This window comes from Anomaloglossus baeobatrachus, chromosome 5 (genome assembly GCF_048569485.1).
Source record: "Anomaloglossus baeobatrachus isolate aAnoBae1 chromosome 5, aAnoBae1.hap1, whole genome shotgun sequence".
Lineage (NCBI taxonomy): Eukaryota > Metazoa > Chordata > Amphibia > Anura > Aromobatidae > Anomaloglossus > Anomaloglossus baeobatrachus.
The window spans coordinates 20411785-20433062 of NC_134357.1; the positions used below are offsets into that span (position 1 = coordinate 20411785).

Below are 21278 nucleotides of genomic sequence, written 5' to 3' on the forward strand. Positions count from 1 at the left end.
CAATGTGGCGGGGCTGTGGGTAGAGTCTTCAGCTTTGCCGCGGCTCCTCCGCATTTGTACAAGCCAATTTTTTAAAAATGTTTTGCTAGAACTGACCGTTGCAAGGGCTGAACTTACACACATTCATCTGTGGGTGGTCTTCAGCGAAATGCCACTGCGGAGAGCGCATGTGTGACACCCCTGGACTATTCAGGTCGTCACAGGGTACTGCACGCTCTTTCTCTTCAGTGCAGGATTCAACCCCCCATGGTTCTGGGTCTCTATCCTGCAGTACTGCCTCCACCAGCAAATAAAATCCTAAATACACCTTGCACCACACCGTTAGGCACACCAGTGGTCGGCTTAAGCTGGAATAGGGCCGCCCACATAGGTGTCAGGTAGGTGGGAGGTGTTCAGGGCAGTTCAGTAGTGACCCTCGAGCTGTGAGGAGCTCTGAGGAAGCTGGGAGTTGTAGCTCCCAGGGGTGAAACCGACTAGGTCGCAGACAGTGGTCTGGACCTATAGGAGTTGGACCCCCTGTTGCAGGGGATTGAGGCTGGGTGCCTGGGACCTGTCTTGGAGGACGGTCAGCAGCCTAGGCCTAATTACCGGTCCGGGACCGAAGGTACGGCGGGGTACACGGACCCTAGATCGGGGAGAAGCTTCAGGCGACCCAGCAATTAACCTGTGAAGGACAGGGCCTCTATGGACTATTCCCAAGAAGCTCAGAGATCAGGGGCACTAGCGCAACGAGGAGGATAGGGCTTTTCAAACAAGCAGCCCACTGAAATCCCAAGCGTGAGCTCCTGAGAGCAGGCTCCTTCACTTGGCCATAGTGGGGAGCGGGCCTGGAAAGCTCCAAGCTGATGGGCCACAACGGACACTTCAAAACTAATGTGCCAGGAGGCAGGTTACGGACCACCAGGCAGTGCTGCAGTGGACGGGACCCGGACGAGCTCCCTCTAGAGGGCAGCAGCACCCAGAGACTTGGATTACCCGGTAGTCAGCGTCTGCTTAATTGCTGAGTGAGTACCTGGTTACCCCTACAACCAGCGATCCTGCGCTCCCCCTGCACCCCATCACACCATCCAGAGTCCCGGGGCCTTCCCCTACCCATGGAGGGTAACGACACCTTGCTGCCCCACTCCATCACCCTAGATACTCCCAACGGCAGCGGCGGTACTCCCAATTACCGTACACCACGGGTGGCGTCACTAACTATATATCTCCCCTGTAAATACCTCCTTCTTCATTTAGAGTGTGGCCCCTAGCCCCCGGGTTCGAAGACCCTTGAGCCACGTGTAATCTTCCCCACAGATCCGAGCGGTTCGACCGCTGCCGGGGCGGCACACATGCACACAGTCAAATCAGACGGTCTTCAGAAAAATGACTCTGCGGGTGGAGAATGCGCACAGTGACATCCAACCGTCTTTAGCAAAATAGCGCCATGGGCAGTGTATATGCACCGTAACATCCAAAGGTATAAAGCAAAATGGCGCCATGGGCTATGCATGCGCACAGTGACATTTGTCTGTCTTCAGCAAAATGGCACTGAAGAGAGCACATGCACACACTCGAATCAGACGGTCTTCAGAAAAATAACTCCACGGGTGGAGAATGCGCACAGTGATGTAATACCCACGGGGCACCAAGGGATGAAGTCTGTACCTTGCACTCACCGCCGGGCCGGTGATGCAGATCTCTGCTGTGTCACGGGTGGCCTGACCCAGTTCCGTGGCCCCGAGGCACACATTAAAGGGGTAGTGGATGGAAGGGGTAAGGGTTCTGGAGCGTATCACCAGTTGCAATTGTGACTGGGGTCTTGGCCTCCTCTGCCGCAGATCCTTCCTCCGACTGATATTCTCCCAGGAGCGGAATGGAATGGAATAGGGATGATTGGGGTAGTCGTCGTGACGCCACCTGTGGATTGCGGCCAGCAGAGGGCCAGCGCTGCGGGACTTTTTTTCTCTGGGGGGGGGTGATATTCGCAGCTGGGATGGTGTGGCTCCCCACAGTCGGAGCAGGCCCCAGGAAGATGGTAGTAGTAATAGTACGTTGGAGGTGCAGGACTGAGGGTGCCGATATAATCTGGAGGACACGGGTTTGAAGTTTTCTTTACCTTTACTTCAGGTTGATTTGTCCAGGGTATCAGTGGCCCAGTCAGTCTGGAAGCAGTCAGGGTTTCTCTCTCTGCCCGGTAGATGGAAGCCTCTTTGTTTTAAGCCCTGGGTGTAGGGCACTGCGGCCTGAAGCTTCACAGTGCCCCTCTCTCAATCTGTCAATATGGTAGTCCGTGTGACTGGTAGCGTGAGCCGTGATGGGGCCCACTCGGTGTCAGGGGCCCTGGGCTCTATTTTGCCACTGCGCCTCCGGTTTAAGGGTGGGCCAGGTTCCGTGAAGTCGAATGCCCTCCGGGTGTTTCTGCCAGGCCGTTAGCACCTGACAGTCAAGGATCCCGGTATCTTGTTCTTTTGCGCTCGGTCCTGGAGAGCTAGGCTGGAGCTCTCTTACAGCGACTGCTCTTTCTCCTTGCTACTACTGAACTGAACTCATCTGCTTTCTGTCTCTAGGTCTAACTCCTTCCCATCCCAGAATTCACAGGGAAGCTCCTCCCAATCAGGACTTGAACTCCTTCTTCTGGCCCAGGTTAGTAAGGGGTGCTTCACACACAGCGAGCTCGCTGCCGAGATCGCTGCTGAGTCACGCTTTTTGTGACGCAGCAGTGACCTCATTAGCGATCTCGCTGTGTGTGACACTGAGCAGCGATCTGGCCCCTGCTGCGAGATCGCTGCTCGTTACACACAGCCCTGGTTCGTTTTCTTCAAAGCCGCTCTCCTGCTGTGACACACAGATCGCTGTGTGTGACAGCAAGAGAGCGACAAATGAAGCGAGCAAGGAGCAGGAGCCGGCGTCTGACAGCTGAGGTAAGCTTGTAACCAAGATAAACATCGGGTAACCAAGGTGGTTACCCGATATTTACCTTAGTTACCAGCCTCCGCAGCTCTCACGCTGCCTGTGCTGCCGGCTCCGGCTCTCTGCACATGTAGCTGCTGTACACATCGGGTTAATTAACCCGATGTGTATAGCAGCTAGGAGAGCAAGGAGCCAGCGCTAAGCAGTGTGCGCGGCTCCCTGCTCTCTGCACATGTAGCTGCATTACACATCGGGTTAATTAACCCGATGTGTACAGCAGCTAGGAGAGCAAGGAGCCAGCGCTCAGTGTGCGCGGCTCCCTGCTCCCTGCACACAGCGCTGGTAACTAATGTAAACATCGGGTAACCATACCCGATGTTTACCTTAGTTACCAGTCTCCGCAGCTTCCAGTCGGCGGCTCCGTACAAGCGCAGCGTCGCTTGCACGTCGCTGCTGGCTGGGGGCTGTTCAGTGGTCGCTGGTGAGATCTGCCTGTTTGACAGCTCACCAGCGACCATGTAGCGATGCAGCAGCGATCCTGACCAGGTCAGATCGCTGGTCGGATCGCTGCTGCATCGCTAAGTGTGAAGGTACCCTAAGTGTTGGGTGCATGATGTTACCTCGCATAGAGATTTCCTCACTGCCTCCAGTCATGACTTCATCCCCGGTAGAAAGGACAACGCCACTGTGGCTTCCAAGACCATTGGGGTGCCACAGTGACATCCATCTTTAGCAAAATGGTACCATGGGCGGTGTATATGCACAGTAACATCCAAAGGTATTCAGCAAAATGGCGCCATAGGCAGTGCATGCGCACAGTGACTTCTAGCTGTCTTCAGCAAAATAGCACTGCAGAGAGCACATGCACACACTCGAATCGTATGGTCTTCAGAAAAATGGTGCAGCTGGCGGAGAATGCGCACAGTAACATCCAACTCTTTAGCATAATGGTGCTGTGGGCGGTGCATGCGCACAGTGACCTACGATGGTCTTCAGCAAAATGGCGCTGGTGGAGGTGTATGTGCAGATTAAGTTCTTAGTCCATCATTGAGCCAAAGTCTTAAGCGGGCTTTACACGTTGCGACATCGCTAGCAATTGCTAGCGATGTTGAGCGCGATAGCACCCGCCCCCGTCGTATGGCCGATATGTGGTGATCGCTGCCGTAGTGAACATTATCGCTACGGCAGCGTCACACGCACATACCTGCTCTGTGACGTCGTTCTGGCCGGCGACCCGCCTCCTTCTTAAGGGGGCGGTTCGTGCGACGTCACACGGCAGGCGTCCAATAGCAGAGGAGGGGCGGAGATGAGCGGGACGTAACATCCCGCCCACCTCCTTCCTTCCGCATTGCCGGTGGAGGCAGGTAAGGAGATGTTCGTCGCTCCTGCAGTGTCACACACAAAGATGTGTGCTGCCACAGGAACGAGGAACAATAATCGCTAATAAGCAGAAAACTATTTTTGTTTCAGGACGACCTCTCCGCGGCAAGCGATTTTGACCGCTTTTGCGATTGTTTAAGGTCGCTCATAAGTGTCACACACTGCGATCTCGTTAATGACGCCGGATGTGCGTCACAAACACCGTGACCCCGACGATAATTCATTAAAGATATCGTAGTATGTAAAGCCCGCTTTCGTCTGCACATGCGCCACCTGCAGCGCCATTTTGCTGAAAACTGAATGAATGTGTGGAAGTGCTGCCCTTCCTGTGGGTGGTGCTAGGGCAAATTTTTTTTTAAAAAAAAAAGTCTTGTACAAAGGTGGAGACGCCGCAGCAGAGCCGAAGACCCCACCCAAGGTCCCGCCCCGATGCACAAAAAGGATGTTGCACTAAAACTTCTATCATGAATTAAACAAGAAGCAGTGGATTTCTGCACAACAGGTTTCTAACAGGTTAAAGCACCACGCCAACATTTTTCCTTTTTTTTTTTCTTTTTTTTTTTTAACTCTGAAGTGGCACTCTAAATGTACTGTAAGTCTCCTACCCATGGTCATATACTCACCTTCTCACCTTCTGGAGTCTTGACCTCTTACAGATGCTGCTCCAGTCTTGCGGTGCCATCTTGTGCCCGTAACGTCTGACTGGTCAGAAGAGATCAATTCATCTCTACGAGAACCAGGACGAGGGTCTCATAGAGATGTATTGAGTTGTGAGCATCGGTGCGCTCCATGAAACACAGGAGTTGCCAGCAGATCACAAATCCCTGCAGATCGACCAGGGCGCTGCTGTAAAAAGATGAAGGAAGGTGAGTATAAGGTAGGGGTCAGGGGAGATAGAATTAAAGCACCATTCCAGCGGGAAAATAAAAAAGAACATCAAACGCTCCAGTGGTGCTTTAAATCGTAATCACGGGGTCTCTTAAAATTCACACCAATTTTGGTATTAAAATTGTTCTAAAAAAAAAAAATGTTTAATTTTTCGTCAGTCTGGCCTTGTTCATTTTTTTTTTTTTTTTGGGTGGTGCCTTTATCTTAAGGCCCAGTCACACTAAACAACATCGCTAGCAACATCGCTGCTAACGAACAACTTTTGTGACGTTGCTAGCGATGTTGCTGTGTGTGACATCCAGCAACAACCCGGCCCCTGCTGTGAGGTCGCCGGTTGTTGCTGAATGTCCTGGGCCATTTTTTAGTTGTTGCTGTCCCGCTGTGAAGCACAGATCGCTGTGTGTGACAGCGACAGAGCAACAACTAAATGTGCAGGCAGCAGGAGCCGGCTTCTGCGGAGGCTGGTAACCAAGGTAAACATCGGGTAACCAAGAAGCCTTTACCTTGGTTACCCGATATTTACCTTCGTTACCAGCGTCCGCCGCTCTCACTGTCAGTGCCGGCTCCTGCTCTCTGCACATGTAAAAAAAAAGGAGCCAGCACGATCTGAAATTGGCATGCATCATATAAAAAGTGAAAATTCACAGATTTGTTCCAACTGTACTATAATAAAAAAAAAATGAGATTTTTAGCAAATAATTGATCAATTCTTTGAGCCACCCCTGCCAACGTCACGGCAAATCTCAATAGGGGGGTCCTAACCTATATTATGTATTTCATGTGCCATGCGGCCTCCTAGATAAAGTTAAAAGCAGAACCATAATGGAGCACACATACCTGTAACCGTGACGTTGGCAGGGGTGGCTCAAAGAATTGATCAATTATTTGCTAAAAATCTCATTTATATTACAGTACAGTTGGAATAAATCTGTGAATTTGCACTTTTTATATGATGCATGCCATTTTCAGATCGTGCTGGCTCCCCTCTCTCTCTGTTTGATTGTAGTTATGCTACAAATGTCTGGTGGCTAGTCACCACCATGCTATGCACGCCTGATCTTGGTTTCCAATATATTCCTCCTGTTGGTAGCTGTACACAGTCAGTTGCCTCACCAGCACAGGCATTGCTAATTAAGCACCATACTTGGATCTGGTCCGCCTTTATCAATGGTTGCTGTCTGGCACTGGGAGGGTCAGTTCTGATATAGTCCTGGTATGTGTAGAGCTTGCTCCACATGTGGATAGAGGCCAGCCCAGGTCCCAGCAATTGCCTGTTTTGCAACATAGAAGCGGTTATATATACAGGTTACAGGTATGTGTGCTCCATTATGGTTCTGCTTTTAACTTTATTTAGGAGGACGCATGGCACATGAAATACAGAATATAGAGTAGGACCCCCCTTTTGAGATTTGCCGTGACGTTGGCAGGGGTGGCTCAAAGAATTGATCAATTATTTGCTAAAAATCTCATTTATATTACAGTACAGTTGGAATAAATCTGTGAATTTTCACTTTTTATATGATGCATGCCATTTTCAGATCGTGCTGGCTCCCCTCTCTCTCTGCACATGTAGCTGCAGTACACATCGGGTAATTAACCCCATGTGTACTGTAGCTAGGAGAGCAGGGAGCCAGCGCTAAGCGGTGTGCGCTGGTAACCAAGGTAAATATCGGGTTGGTTACCCGATATTTACCTTAGTTACCAAGCGCAGCATCTTCCACGCGGCGCTGGGGGCTTGTCACTGGTTGCTGGTGAGCTCACCAGCAACTCGTGTAGCGACGCTCCAGCGATCCCTGCCAGGTCAGGTTGCTGGTGGGATCGCTGGAGCGTCGCAGTGTGACATCTCACCAGCAACCTCCTAGCAACTTACCAGCGATCCCTATCAGGTTGGATCGTTGTTGGGATCGCTGGTAAGTTGTTTAGTGTGACTGGGCCTTTACAGGTGGTAACTAGAATTGATCAAGAGATTCTGGAGAACCTGGTCCAGCGGTCACATCAGTATTCCGCTGCCAGAGGCCTGCAAACCTAACCAGGGCTGTGGAGTCGGAGTCGGAGTCGTGGAGTCGGAGTCGGAGCTCATTTTGGTGGAGTCGGAGTCGGTATAAAATGCACCGACTCCGACTCCTAAAATATATAATAAATTGGGGACAGGAGTGCAATGCAGAATGTGCTGAATATTTTACTAAATAACAACATTTAGTATAATGCTTATATTTAAGTGAAAAATTTATTGTAGTACAATGTGAACATCAGACATTTAATTGTTTTTATGATACAATAATCAAGATATTTGGATAGAACATAAAATATTTATTGGAATACAACTTTAGAACACAAAAAAACTAATAAATTGTAAATATGTAATATATATAATATATATATATATATACAGTGTATATACACACACACAAGATATATATGTAATCTACTGTATATTACATAGTGTATTACATATTTACAATTTATTACAGTTTTTTGTGTTCTAAAGTTGTATTCCAATAAATATATTTTATGTTCTATCCAAATATCTTGATTATTGTATCATAAAAATTATTAAATGTCTGATGTTCACATACACATATTCATGTACTACAATACATTTTTCACCTAACTATAAGCAATATATGTAGGAGTCGGAGTCGGAGCCGGAGTCGGTGCAAGAGAATTTGAGGAGTCGGAGTCGAAGGTTTGGCTTACCGACTCCACAGCCCTGAACCTAACCCTCCCTTTCGGCATCCCAGCTTCTACTTTATAAGCTCAACATGACATCATCGTTGCGGAGTGATGGACACATGTCTTCACACCGGGTCTACTAATCAGAAGTCGAGCTGGGGTGTCGGCAGGTAGGAGGAGGTGCGCAGGGCTCTGTCACTGGAATACTGATGTGACCGCTGTTCAACTCTACACACTTTAAAGGGCCTCTGTCAGTGAGATTATTAACCCTCCTAAGACGTCTTCATGGGCAGACAGATCATAGGAAGTTGAATAAAGTGACACCTTGATATCTGTGATCTGATGTCGTATCCCAGAGAATTGTACATTTTTCTTAATATGTAAATGAGCTAACATCTATGGGCCTGCCATAAATATTCCCAAGAATCTGCTTCCAAAGCTTATATTAAATGAAAGGGGACCCTACGGACGCGCCCACGGGATCTTGGGGGTTACTCGTTACCGGGCCAGTGTAGGTTTGGGTTGTCACAGCGGCCAAGCCCAGTTTCATGACCCCCGTCGGTGTCCATAAAGATGGGGATAATAGGAGTAATTTGTGACGGCACCGGTGGTATGCGGCCAATATAGGAGCCGCCGCTGTGAGAGATTTCCTCTGGGGCAGATGGTGACGCAGTTAGTTGGTGTAGCTGTCCACAGGCAGAGCAGAGGCCCCATGGATGTTGGGAGTTGTAGTGGATGGTGGTATAGGGCCGGAGGCGAATAATGGGACGACACAGGAATGCAGTCAAAGTTCTTTACTCAGATGTTATTCCAGCAGATGACCGGTCACATGCCACCCTTGGAGTGCTGAGCTCTGCTGTGATGGGCTCCAGTCGATCCCGGGTAGTTCGGAGGTCAGAGACGATGCACCCTGATGTGTTCCTTTCCTGGCCGTCTCTCTGTGCTGACTCTCTCCCTCCTTTCCTATGTCTACGCACACAGTGCCCTGAGCTGTTGTCTGCGGATCATGTCAGGTGGCTTAAAGCTTCTGCCCTTGGCCATATGTGCTCACCTTCCAGCAGATTTTGTCTGCGGTGGTGGCCCGTGGCACTTGCAATGCCCGCTACCCTTGGTGTTACTAGCAAAGCTATATTATTCTTCTCTAGTCTAGGGACCGAGTCTCTGAATGCGGCCAAGTCCCTCCACTTCAATTAGCTGTCTGTGGAACGGGTCCCACGAGTGTCTGGCACTATTTCAAAGCATGACGTCATTGCAATGCACTGCCCTCAGCCACTGGGATGCAGATGAAAGCTGACTGCTTCTGTTTGGCCAGCAGCGTGTATCGCAGTACAGGGACCCGACGAGTCTCTGCACCGCAATAATTTTCAGCTGGATGTGCAGCCTTGGACTCACATCCAGCTGAAGCTGAGGCCAGTGGGCCCCCTGCACCCGGTCACAGTTGCGATCCCTGCGACCACGATAGTTCTGCCCCTGGGTACAGATACTGAATGCCGACCAGTTCATGCAGTGATATTTGAATGCCCTTTTTATTGTAGTGATGGCTAAACTGTACATGATGAGCACTTTTTTTACGTTTTGTGTTCCCACTGTTTCCTCTTAGTTTGTAAGCTTGCAAAAAGGATGCTCAATCCTCTTGGTACGCGTTGAATTTTGTATTACTCTGTAATGTCCAATAGGAGCTGATGCGCACGTGCACTAGTGAACGTTCCATTTAAATGGCAGCTGTTAGGAACAAATGTTGGCTGTTGAATACAGCCATCGTCTGCCACGTGTGGATGGAGCTCACGTGAGGACTCCTTCCCGGGATGTGAATAACATGTTTCCCTTCTTATCCTTAGTAATTGTATTTTTTCAATGGGATTTTGGATGACTTTACTCATCTTCTTTCCTTTCAGATTCCAACAAGCTAGGATCCTCTCAGTGAAGATCTTCTTGATAACCTAATTTTCCTGATTGACCCATCGAGGATGAATAAGGACAGAGACAAGATGGTGGAGAGGTTAATAAACCTCACCCTGGAGATCCTCTTCCGGATTACTGGAGAGGTGAGAGGTTCTGGTGACGTCACATTACATCATTATCTATGGGAATAAGAGATGGACATTCAGTGGTGCCTGAAAGTTTGTGAACCCTTCAGAATTTGCCATATCTCTGCATAAATTTGACCAAAAACTATAGTACACTTTCAGATGAGTTGTCATGTCTCACGAATTGGGAATTATTCAATGTTTTCACTGCTGTTTATTGCATTTCTGTTGCTAGGCAGAAACTTTGACTTTCCTTGTATTTTGTCCCTCTCTCCTCCCTGTAGCACTGTGATGTCAGCATTCCTAGCCCTTCTTCACCATGTAGTGTTTTGTACCAGCCATCTTGCAAGTAACATGCTGTCTGAGAAAATCACTATTTTTACCTGCTGCTGTTATTAGCAATACAAGATTTTCAGTTAAAGCATTCCTCTTTTCCTGGAGTCTTCTTACAATAAGATTGTAAAAACTGTGGAAATGGTAAGACCCTATTGCGCTTTCTCGGTATATACCGAGAGAAGTAGAGGATTTACACTCGCCTCAAAGAGTTGTGCCAGTCACAACTCCTGTATAAGCATGTGGTATTAAGGTGAATTCTGCTGCAGCCCCCGTGGAAGATAACAGAGAGTAATGGAGAAGGGGTTTTATGCTACGCTATTCACCAGGCACAAGGACGAGAAGATATTCAATGTTCCGAGTCTACACGTTTCAGGAGCTCTGCTCCCTTCATCAGGACATACAGCACAAAAATAACATATCTGCTGCTGGTTCACAGGTCGCAGCATAAATACAAGACAAGGACAAAAAAAAGACATAAGAAACGCCCCCAAAATAAAAAAAATCGGTGGGCTATAATGACACATATAACAGGAAAACATAAAAAAAACACCAAAAGAGAAGGGATTTCATGAAAAAAGATAGACGTTCCTATAACAACATGTTGCAAATTGATAAAAATTGAATAATATGGGTTAAATTAAAAGGAAGTATATAAAAAATATATAAATAATTAATTTAGGGATTATCAGAATCTTTATTGTACTAGAACTGGTTATCCTATACGGTTTGGGGCACTTTGCACACAACGACATCGCAAGCCGATGCTTGCGATGCCGAGCGCGATAGTCCTCGCCCCCGTCGCAGCAGCGATATCTTGTGATAGCAGCCGTAGCGAACATTATTGCTACGCCAGCTTCACATGCACTCACCTGCCCTGCGACGTCGATCTGGCCGGCGACCCGCCTCCTTATTAAGGGGGCGGGTCGTGCGGCGTCATAGCGGCGTCACACGGCAGGCGGCCAATAGGAGCGGAGGGGCGGAGATGAGCGGGACGTAACATCCTGCCCACCTCTATCCTTCCGCATAGCCGACGGGAGCCGCGGTGACGCAGGTAGGAGATGTTCCTCGCTCCTGCAGCTTCACACACAGCGATGTGCGCTGCCGCAGGAGCGAGGAACAACATCGGACCGTCGCGTCAGCGTGATCATGGAATTCCCAGACACTGCACCGATGATACGATTACGACGATTTTGCGCTCGTTAATCGTATCATCTAGGATTTACACACTACGATGTCGAGAGCGATGCCGGAAGTGCGTCACTTTCGACATGACCCCACCTACATCGCACCTGCAATGTCGTAGTGTGCAAAGTGCCCCTTAGTGTGCATGGATAGAGGTATGGAGAGCCCTAACTGGCCGTACCACCCGGGAATTAGACACTGGCCTGTGCCGCTTTTCAGCTGTCATAGACTCTGAATACATGAAAAAAATGTATGAAAATGTTTGTTTATTAACCCCTTCACGACCGGCCGATTTTTCGCTTTCCGTTTTTTTTTTTTTCGCCATTCTTTTTCTGAGAGACGTAACTTTTTTATTTTTCAGTCAATATGGTCATGTGAGGGCTCATTTGTTGCGGAACGAGCTGTACTTTTAAATGAAACCATCAGTTTTACCATATAGTGTACTAGAAAACGGCAAAAAAATTCCAAATGCAGAAAAATTGCAAAAAAAGTGCGATAGCACTATGGTTTTTGAGATTTTATTCACGGTGTTCACTATATGGTAAAACTGATGTGTGGGTGTGATGCCTCAGGTCAGTGCGAGTTCATAGACACCAAACATGTATAGGTTTACTTTTATATAAGGGGTTAAAATAAAATCGGAAGTTTGTCCGAAAAAAGTGGCGCACGTTTTACGCCATATTCCGTGACCCGAAGCGTTCTCATTTTTCGGGATCTATGGCTCAATGACTGCTTATTTTTTGCGTCTATGCTATGTTTTGATCGCCTCTTATTGCATTTTGCGCAAAAGTTGTGGCGACAAAAAAACATTGTTTTGGCGTTTGGAATTTTTTTGCCGCTACGCCGTATACTGATCAGATTAATTGATTTTATATTTTGATCTGGCGTTTCTGAACCAATACCAAATGTGTGTATATTATTTTTTTTAACCCTTTAATCTTCAATGGGGCGAATGGGGGGTGATTTGAACTTTTAGGGTTTTTTTTTAATTTTTTAAAACTTTTTTTTTAACTTTTTTTTTTTTTAATTTTACTAGTCCACCTAGGGGGCTATTGCGATCAGAAATCCGATCGCTCTGCAGTATCTGCTGATTACAGCTACAAGGCTGTAAACAGCAGATACGCTCTCTTTCTCTTTTGCTGTGCCGCTGGCAAAGCGAAAGTGAAAGCCAGTCAGGTGTAGTACAGGAGTCATCACATGACCCTGTGCTACGATGACAACTATCGGGAGTCACATGATCGCGTCACGTGACTTCCGGTATCGGGCGGTAAGTAAATGTTTACCGCGATCGCGCTTATAATGGCGCTGTCACATATTGACAGCACCATATAAGGGGTTAAACGGCACGAGCAGATAACGATTCTGCTCGTGCCTAGCAGGCACACATCTCAGCTGTGAAAATCAGCTGAGATGTGTGCCGATCGCAGCATGATGCTGCCGGCAGACCGCGGGCAGTAACATTTGACCGCAAGGACGTAATTTTACGGCCCGCGGTCGTTAAGGGGTTAATTCAATGAGAGTAATTACTTTTATATGAAAGCATCTAATGAACAAAAGGGAAGATATAATGTATATTATAAGAGGAAGAAGTCGGGAGAAAGTGATTCGTTTTACATCGCAGGTTCACAGAAGAAGGTGGTGGAGTCCCCGTTAAGTCAGCCTCCGTGACCTTCCTCCGTGACCTGCGGCTGAACTGGAGGTTAGTTGAGGTCAAATTCACTGATAAAAACGGAGTTCACAGAGGTAAGGCGGCTTTCACACTACGTTTTTTTAACATGCGTCAGGAACGTTTTTTTAACGCAAAAACAGATCCAGTGCAAATGCGTTTTCATTTGAATGCGTTTGCAATGGACTTGCGTCAACATGCGTTCACCTGCGTTATAGTGAGGATCCAGCGACTTGCAGTTTTTTAACTTTTTTTTCAAAAACGCTACTTGTAGCGTTTTTGTGCTGCGTTCAAATACTGTTTTTCACTGGATCCTGACTATACTGCACACAAACGTATGTGAACGCTGGCATGCTGATAGACAGGATCCTGCTTGCTCTACTGAGCATGCCCAGAAACCAGCCTGGCGTGATCAGTCAGAGTGTCTCTGTCTCTCTCTCGATCTCTCTCGATCTCGATCTCTCTCGATCTCGATCTCTCTCGATCTCTCTCGATCTCTCTCTCTCGATGTTCCATTGCTTTAACGTGAAGGAAGACAGCAGAAACTATCTAAGGTTCCTCCGGCACAAGGACAATGATATCGACAACGAGGTCACAGATTACCAGATGAAGGTCCATGTCTCCAGCAACAGCTCCTCACCTGCTGTGGCGATCTATGGACTGAAACAGACAGCCCAGGAAGGTGAGAGAGAGTACGTATTCGACGCTCGTAAATTTGTAGAAAAGAATTTATACGTAGACGATGGGCTCAAGTCTTTGCCCACAAATGTGGAGGCAATTGATCTACTCTCTTGGACACAGGAAATGCTGTCTGCATCAAACCTCAGACTCCACAAGATCATCTCTAACAGTCAAGAGGTAATGATGGCGTTTCCATCCGAGGACTATGCCATGAACGTAAAGCACCTCGATTTGGGTTCAAATGTTCCACCCGAACAGCGCAGCTTTGGTCTATTATGGGATATCAAACAGGACATGTTCACTTTCCAAGTGTCACTTTTTGAAAAACCCTTTACCAAATGAGAAGTCTTATCTGTCATAAACAGCATATATGATCCTCTCGGGTTTGTAGCACCCATAACCATTCAAGGCAACATACTGCTAAGACAGATTACTGCCGAGAACACTGATTGGGGAACTCCGCTGCCATTTCAGAAACAACAAAAGTGGGAGACATGGACAAAGTCTCTGAAGGTCTTACAGCAACTCCAAGTCCCTCTAAGGTCTCTCTAGGCTGCAGTCAGAAGAGAAGTCCATGGTTTCTCTGATGCATCTACAGAGGCCATAGCTGCAGTAGCTTATCTGAAGACGTTAGAAGCAAACAAATTGCAGAGTGGTTTCATCCTGGGTAAGGATAAATTAACCCCAAAACCTGCACACTCCATATCGAGGTTCGAACTTTGCAGTGCAGTATTGGCAGTAGAAATTGCCGAAGTTGTCAGAATCTATATGGACATTGTAATTGATTCCTTTACCTTCTACACAGATAGCAGAGTGGTACTTGGGTACATACACAACCAAACAAAGCAAATTTACGTCTATGTGAACAATAGAGTACAGCGCATCAGAAAATTTTCCGCTCTGAGCAGTGGCATCACATCTCCACCGATCTAAACCCAGCTGACTGAGGAACAAGACTTAAAGCTGCATCTAAGCTCAGTGACAACACATGGTTGACACCTCCAAGTCTCCTGTATTAGGATTTTTGTACAAGCAATACCAGCAACGCCTACGAACTGGTGGAACCAGAATCCGATAAGGAAATCAGATAAACTATCTCAACTCACTAAATTCTATGACACACAGACTAAAGTTGAAGTCTCATCGCTTCAAACACTTCTCAAGTTGGTCCTCTGCTGTACGAGCTGTAGTTTGCCTAATCCACATAGCTCACTGCTTTACCAGTTACAAATCTTCATAGTATCATGGCTGGCATTTGTGTAAGGGTCATCTTACCGTCGATGACATGGACCATGCCAAACAAGTCATCGTTAGGTGTGTACAACAAGAAGAATATTCGCACGAGATCAACAGTAATACCAAGGGCCTCAGTCTGTCCAAAAACACTGCACTGCTTAACGTGAACCCAGTAGTCGATCATCACAAGTTGATAAGAGTGGGTGGACATATAAAAAAAAAAAAATCTGATTTGTACAATAAGGAGCAGAACCTTATCATCATTCCTAGTCGACACCATGTCACTACTCTGTTGATCTGACACTATCACGGACGAGTGCAACACCAAGGCAGACATCTTACTGAAGGTGCCATCAGGTCTGCTAGCTTGTGGATCATGGGGATCAAGAAATGTGTCTCCTCAATTCTCCATAGATGTGTCAAGTGTTGAAGGTTAAGAGGAAGACACCAGCAACAACAAATGGCGACCTTCCAGTGGATCGGCTGAGCACAGACCAGCCATTCTCATACGTCGGTGTAGACTTCTTCGCCCCGTAGTTGGTTGTTCTAAGGAGGACTCGTGGAGCAGCCATGAACAGTAAGCAGTGGACCATGCTATTTACCTGTCTCAGCAGTCGTGCAGTTCACATCGAGGTAATTGAATCCATGAATTCCTCTTGCTTCATAAATGCCCTAAGAGGATTCTTTTCCATCAACGGACCTGCCAAGCAACTTCGGTCCGACTGCGACACTAACTTTGTAGAAGCCTGCAAGGAACTGCAATTTGACAACTCCTTGTCCAACAATGGGTGCACCTGGATATTCAACCCTCCACACTCTTCACACATGGGTGGATCCTGGAAATGCATGATTGGAATTGCATAAAGGATACTCGACTCCATGTGGCTGGACCATAAACGTCCTCTCACCCATGAAGTTCTGATCACTTTCCTCGCTGAAGTGTCAGCCATAATGAACGCTTGGCCTTTAGTCTCAGTATCATCCGACCCTGAAGCTCCAATGATAATTACTCTGGTGCACTTCTTACACAGAAGATTGGAGCTGCTACAATTCATTCTAGGAATGTCAACCACAGAGACATTTACAAACGTCAGTGGAAGAAGGCACAACACCTTTCTAATGTGTTTTGGTACCGCTGGAAGACTGAATGCTTGCATCTGCTTCAAAATCATCACAAATGGCAGACACCCAGTACTAATCTCCAAGAAAGAGACCTTGTCCTCTTAAAAGATAAAGAAGCTCATTGTAATGACTTGCCAATGGGCCTTATCACCAAAGTTTTTCCCAGCAACGACGGAAAGACTCGAAATGCGGAAGTTAAGGTGACAAAAGGGGCTCAACCCAAATTTTCCTTCATCCCGTCACTGAATTTGTGCTGCTTTTGCCAAAGGAGGACATCACATGAACTGGACATTGCTGCTGACTAGAGTTGAGCGCGGTTCGTGGTTCGTGGTTCTCCAGTTCGCGGCTCGAGTGATTTTGGGGCATGTTCTAGATCGAACTAGAACTCGAGCTTTTTGCAAAAGCTCGATAGTTCTAGAAACGTTCGAGAACGGTTCTAGCAGCCAAAAAACAGCTAAATCCTAGCTTGGTTTCTGCTGTAATAGTGTAAGTCACTCTGGGAATCAAACTATTATCACATTTCAGTGTATAGTGTGCGTGAACAGCGCCTTCAGATCACTGCTGTTTCTATAATGGCGATCGCCATTTTTTTTTTTTTTTTTTCTTGTCTTCCTTCCCTAAGCGCGCGCGTCTTGTGGGGCGGGCCAGCATGTCAGCCAATCACAGACACACACACACCTAAGTGGACTTTGAGCCAGAGAAGCAACGGCATGTGTGATAGGATCTGCATGTCACATGTCCCTGCATTATAAAACCGGACATTTTCTTCACGAACGCCATTATCTGCCTTCTGCGTCTTTGGTGTCAGACATCACTGTCGCAGCTCCGTCCTCCTGAGTCCTATAGCCGATACAGCTGTATGCGCTGCATACACAGCGTTAGACAGCTTAGGGAGAGCACATTCTAGCAGTCCTTTTAAGGGCTCAAAGCGGCAGGGTCAGAGAGCCATAAGTGACAGGTCCTGCAAACAGCAACAGCGTCTGTGTAGCCCAGGTCAGGGATTTCCTCCCTGCATTTCACCATTAGGAGGGAATAGAAAGGCAGGCTTCCATTCCTCTACCCAGAGCACCACAATCCTGCCACTGTACCCTCTTGTGCTCTGCACACTCCAACTCATTCTAAGTAAGCCATTATACTAGCAAACATTCAGTGTACCTAGTGGCATCCTATACGTGGCTATTGGACTTTGCTATAGTCCCACTAGTGCAAAGACATTTGCAGAGCACGTCTGCCTGCATTGCACACTACAACTTTTTTAAACTAAGCAATTTTACTAGCAAACACTCAGTGTACCTAGTGGCATCCTATACGTGGCTATTGGACTTTGCTATAGTCCCACTAGTGCCAAGACATTTGCAGAGCGCATCTGCCTGCGTTGCACACTCCAACGAATTATAACTAAGCCATTATACTAGCACACACTCAGTGTACCTAGTGGCATCCTATACGTGGCTATTGGACTTTGCTATAGTCCCACTAGTGCAAAGACATTTGCAGAGCACGTCTGCCTGCATTGCACACTACAACTTTTTTAAACTAAGCAATTTTACTAGCAAACACTCAGTGTACCTAGTGGCATCCTATACGTGGCTATTGGACTTTGCTATAGTCCCACTAGTGCCAAGACATTTGCAGAGCGCATCTGCCTGCGTTGCACACTCCAACTAATTATAACTAAGCCATTATACTTACACACACTAAGTGTTTTTTAGTGGCATCCTATACGTGGCTATTGGACTTTGCTATAGTCCTACTAGTGCCAAGACATTTGCAGAGCGCATCTGCCTGCGTTGCACACTCCAACTAATTATAACTAAGCCATTATACTAGCACACACTCAGTGAACCTAGTGGCATCCTATACGTGGCTATTGGACTTTGCTATAGTCCCACTAGTGCCAAGACATTTGCAGCACGTCTGCCTGCGTTGCACACTCCAACTAATTATAACTAAGCCATTATACTAGCACACACTCAGTGTACCTAGTGGCATCCTATACGTGGCTATTGGACTTTGCTATAGTCCCACTAGTGCCAAGACATTTGCAGCACGTCTGCCTGCGTTGCACACTCCAACTAATTATAACTAAGCCATTATACTAGCACACACTCAGTGTACCTAGTGGCATCCTATACGTGGCTATTGGACTTTGCTATAGTCCCACTAGTGCCAAGACATTTGCAGCACGTCTGCCTGCGTTGCACACTCCAACTAATTATAACTAAGCCATTATACTAGCACACACTCAGTGTACCTAGTGGCATCCTATACGTGGCTATTGGACTTTGCTATAGTCCTACTAGTGCCAAGACATTTGCAGAGCGCATCTGCCTGCGTTGCACACTCCAACTAATTATAACTAAGCCATTATACTAGCACACACTCAGTGAACCTAGTGGCATCCTATACGTGGCTATTGGACTTTGCTATAGTCCCACTAGTGCCAAGACATTTGCAGCGTGGGGGGGCGTGTCCTGACATGGAAGCGTGAGGACGCTGGATCCCAGAGCTCCTGCGCCCACAGCCTAATACTATTATATTCTGCAGCCCCCACTTACCCAGGATGGCCCCCAAGAAGAAACCGGGGGTAGCGCCCGCTTCTGCCTCCCCGGTGACGAGTCAGAGACCCCAGGGGAGCCTCACAAGGTTCCTGACGGCGCCGGGCTCTGAACCTCCGCAGGCGGTCCGGAGCAAGATGGCGCCGGCGGGCGCGTGGCGTCCTCCAGCTGGGGATTCCCCAGGAGCCGCTCGGCGTTCTCCCACAGCCTGTGCAGCAGTGCAGGGGATCAGCGGTGCAGAGAATCGGAGGACAGAGGCGGCGGTGGCACTGGACGGAGCGGGCCCAGGTACAGAGGACTGGAGGAGGGGGGAGGCTGCTCAGCCTGCCTCGCAGCACGCTGCTGTGGATAGTGAGGGGGCCCTGGGGGGATCACCAGACCCGGGGATACCAGCCATGCTCTGCACACAGGGGACCCCCCCGCTCACGGGGCACACGGAACCTCAGGCTACACTAAACAACATGCATGCTGGCCCCCCACAGGGGGACATACAAGCCCTGAGAGAGCTTATTTTGGCCCTCCCCAGCAAGAAAGATTTGGAGGACGTTGTAGCTAGAATTGAATCCTCCCAGCAGATGGCGCTGTCTGCCTTGAGGGAGGAAATGGTGGTACTGGAGGACAGAATTGAGGCCACAGAGCAGGCTCAGGAGTCCCTGGAGAGCAGAATGGAGAGGATTGAGAGAGACTGTGAGTCATCCAATGCCCGCATCAGAGACCTTGCCCTGCTCTTGGATGATCAAGAGAACAGGGGCAGAAGAAATAATATCAGGCTAAAGGGTATACCGGAGGACTGGCCCCAGGAACTCCTGCGTACTAAAGTCTTAAACATCTTCAACCGGGTCACTGATCGCCCCTTGGAGGCTACCTACCTCTTTGACAGAATTCACAGAGTCGCAAGGTCGGGCCCTAGATCAGTCCCCTCCTCTAGAGATGTACTATGTCGTTTGCACTATTATGGAGACAGAGAGAGGATCCTACAGGGAGCTTGGTCATATGGACCGGTGGAGATGGATGGGGCCATGGTGAAGTTATTTCCTGATGTCTCCAGCCGCACACTATATATGAGACGCCTGCTTCATCCTCTCCTGCTTGGCATCAAGGAAGCAAACGCCTCATACAGATGGGGCCATCCCTTCCATTTGATAGTACGCAAGGGGGACTCTGTGTTTTTGCTGAGGAGGCACTCACAGCTTCCTAATCTTTTTGCCTTCCTGGGAATACCAGACTGCTCAATTCCGGACTGGTTGGAGTGGGAACCCCAGGCACCCCCGGGGTTGCGGAGGAGGAAGGGAGGCAACCGCTCTGCTCAAAGCGGGGTCCCTTGAGGGACTTGGCATGTACCGGATGCTGCTGGGAGGAAGGAGTGGTCCAAGACGTGAGACGAAGGTGCTTTCAACGGGAGACGGAGTCAAAGAACGGGGAGCTGGGAGGCTCTCTTTCGTCTCTACGACTCCTAAGCAGTAGTCCTGGCCTTGGGCTAGTTTTCTCTGGACATAGTTTATTGTCTAAAGTTTTTGAAAATTCTATTTCTATGGCAATGTCTAGTTTAGGTTCGGGGGTGGGGGGGGGAATGTTTTTCTTTACCGAGTTCATCCTGGGTGGTGGGGTGTGTGGGTGGTTAACCGGCTGACCCTTCCTCTCCGTCGGGGAGAGGGGTCATTTAGTGCTAATAAGAGGGGCGCGGGTATGCGCTCTGGTCGCATGTCAGTTCTTGTCCCTATCTTTTCCTTAGTAGTCCCTGGGCTGGTCCCTGGTTCTGCGAGCGGCAGTCCTGCTGCTTTTCCACTTTCTTGTTCTCTTCTCTGAACTTTTTGCCTTTCTCTCTTCCCCCTGCTAAAGGGTCTCAGCTACTTCCTACTTTTTCTACCCCTCCTCTCTTTTTACCAGCTTTTCCTCTTTTTTTTTTTTTTTTCTCTTCTCTCCTTCCCCCTTCCCCTCTTCTTTTTTTTTGGTTTGCTCCTCTAGGGTCTCGCGACAGAGAATGGCGAAACAGAGGCAGGCCGATCTGCGGGTGGGCTCACTGAATGTCAAGGGCCTTCATAGCCCGGAGAAACGGTCTATCCTGCTGAACCTTCTTTGGAAAAACCGAATCCAGGTAGCCTTCCTACAAGAGACACATTACTGTGAAGCTAAACCTTACAGACTCTCGGACAGAAGGTACCCCATTGTGCACCACTCACCCTCCCCTGATCCTAGATCTAGGGGAACGAGCATCCTCATGTCCAGTACGCTCCCTTGGGAATTGTTAGACTCTCAGACAGACGACCTGGGTAGGCTTATGATGCTCAAGGGACGCATAGCTACTCAGTTATTCACATTCGTGGCAGTATACTTGCCAAATGCGGGCCAATGTCCCACCTTGTTGCGGTACCTTGAGAAGATAGAGGAATTCTCGGAGGGCACTCTGGTTCTCGGGGGTGACTTTAATGTAGTGTTGGAACCATTGAGAGACAGTTCAAAAGGGGTGTCCGGTATGCCACACATGACGCTGTGGCGGATGAGACGGGGACTACATGACCACCAACTGATAGACACTTGGCGATTGCTGCACCCATCAGACAAAGACTTTTCATTTTATTCTGCAGCGCACGACTGCTATTCTAGGTTGGACCTCTTTTTTATTAAACATGGGGACCT

General features: G+C 48.2%; 1 protein-coding gene across 1 annotated transcript in view; it reads left to right on the forward strand.

The window, feature by feature from the left end:
* Window positions 1–21278, forward strand: part of LOC142312573 (uncharacterized) — a 152141-nt gene that overhangs the window by 103586 nt on the left and 27277 nt on the right. The window contains 1 exon segment of the mRNA XM_075351564.1: window positions 9729–9878. Coding sequence (XP_075207679.1) covers window positions 9729–9878 — 150 coding nt within the window.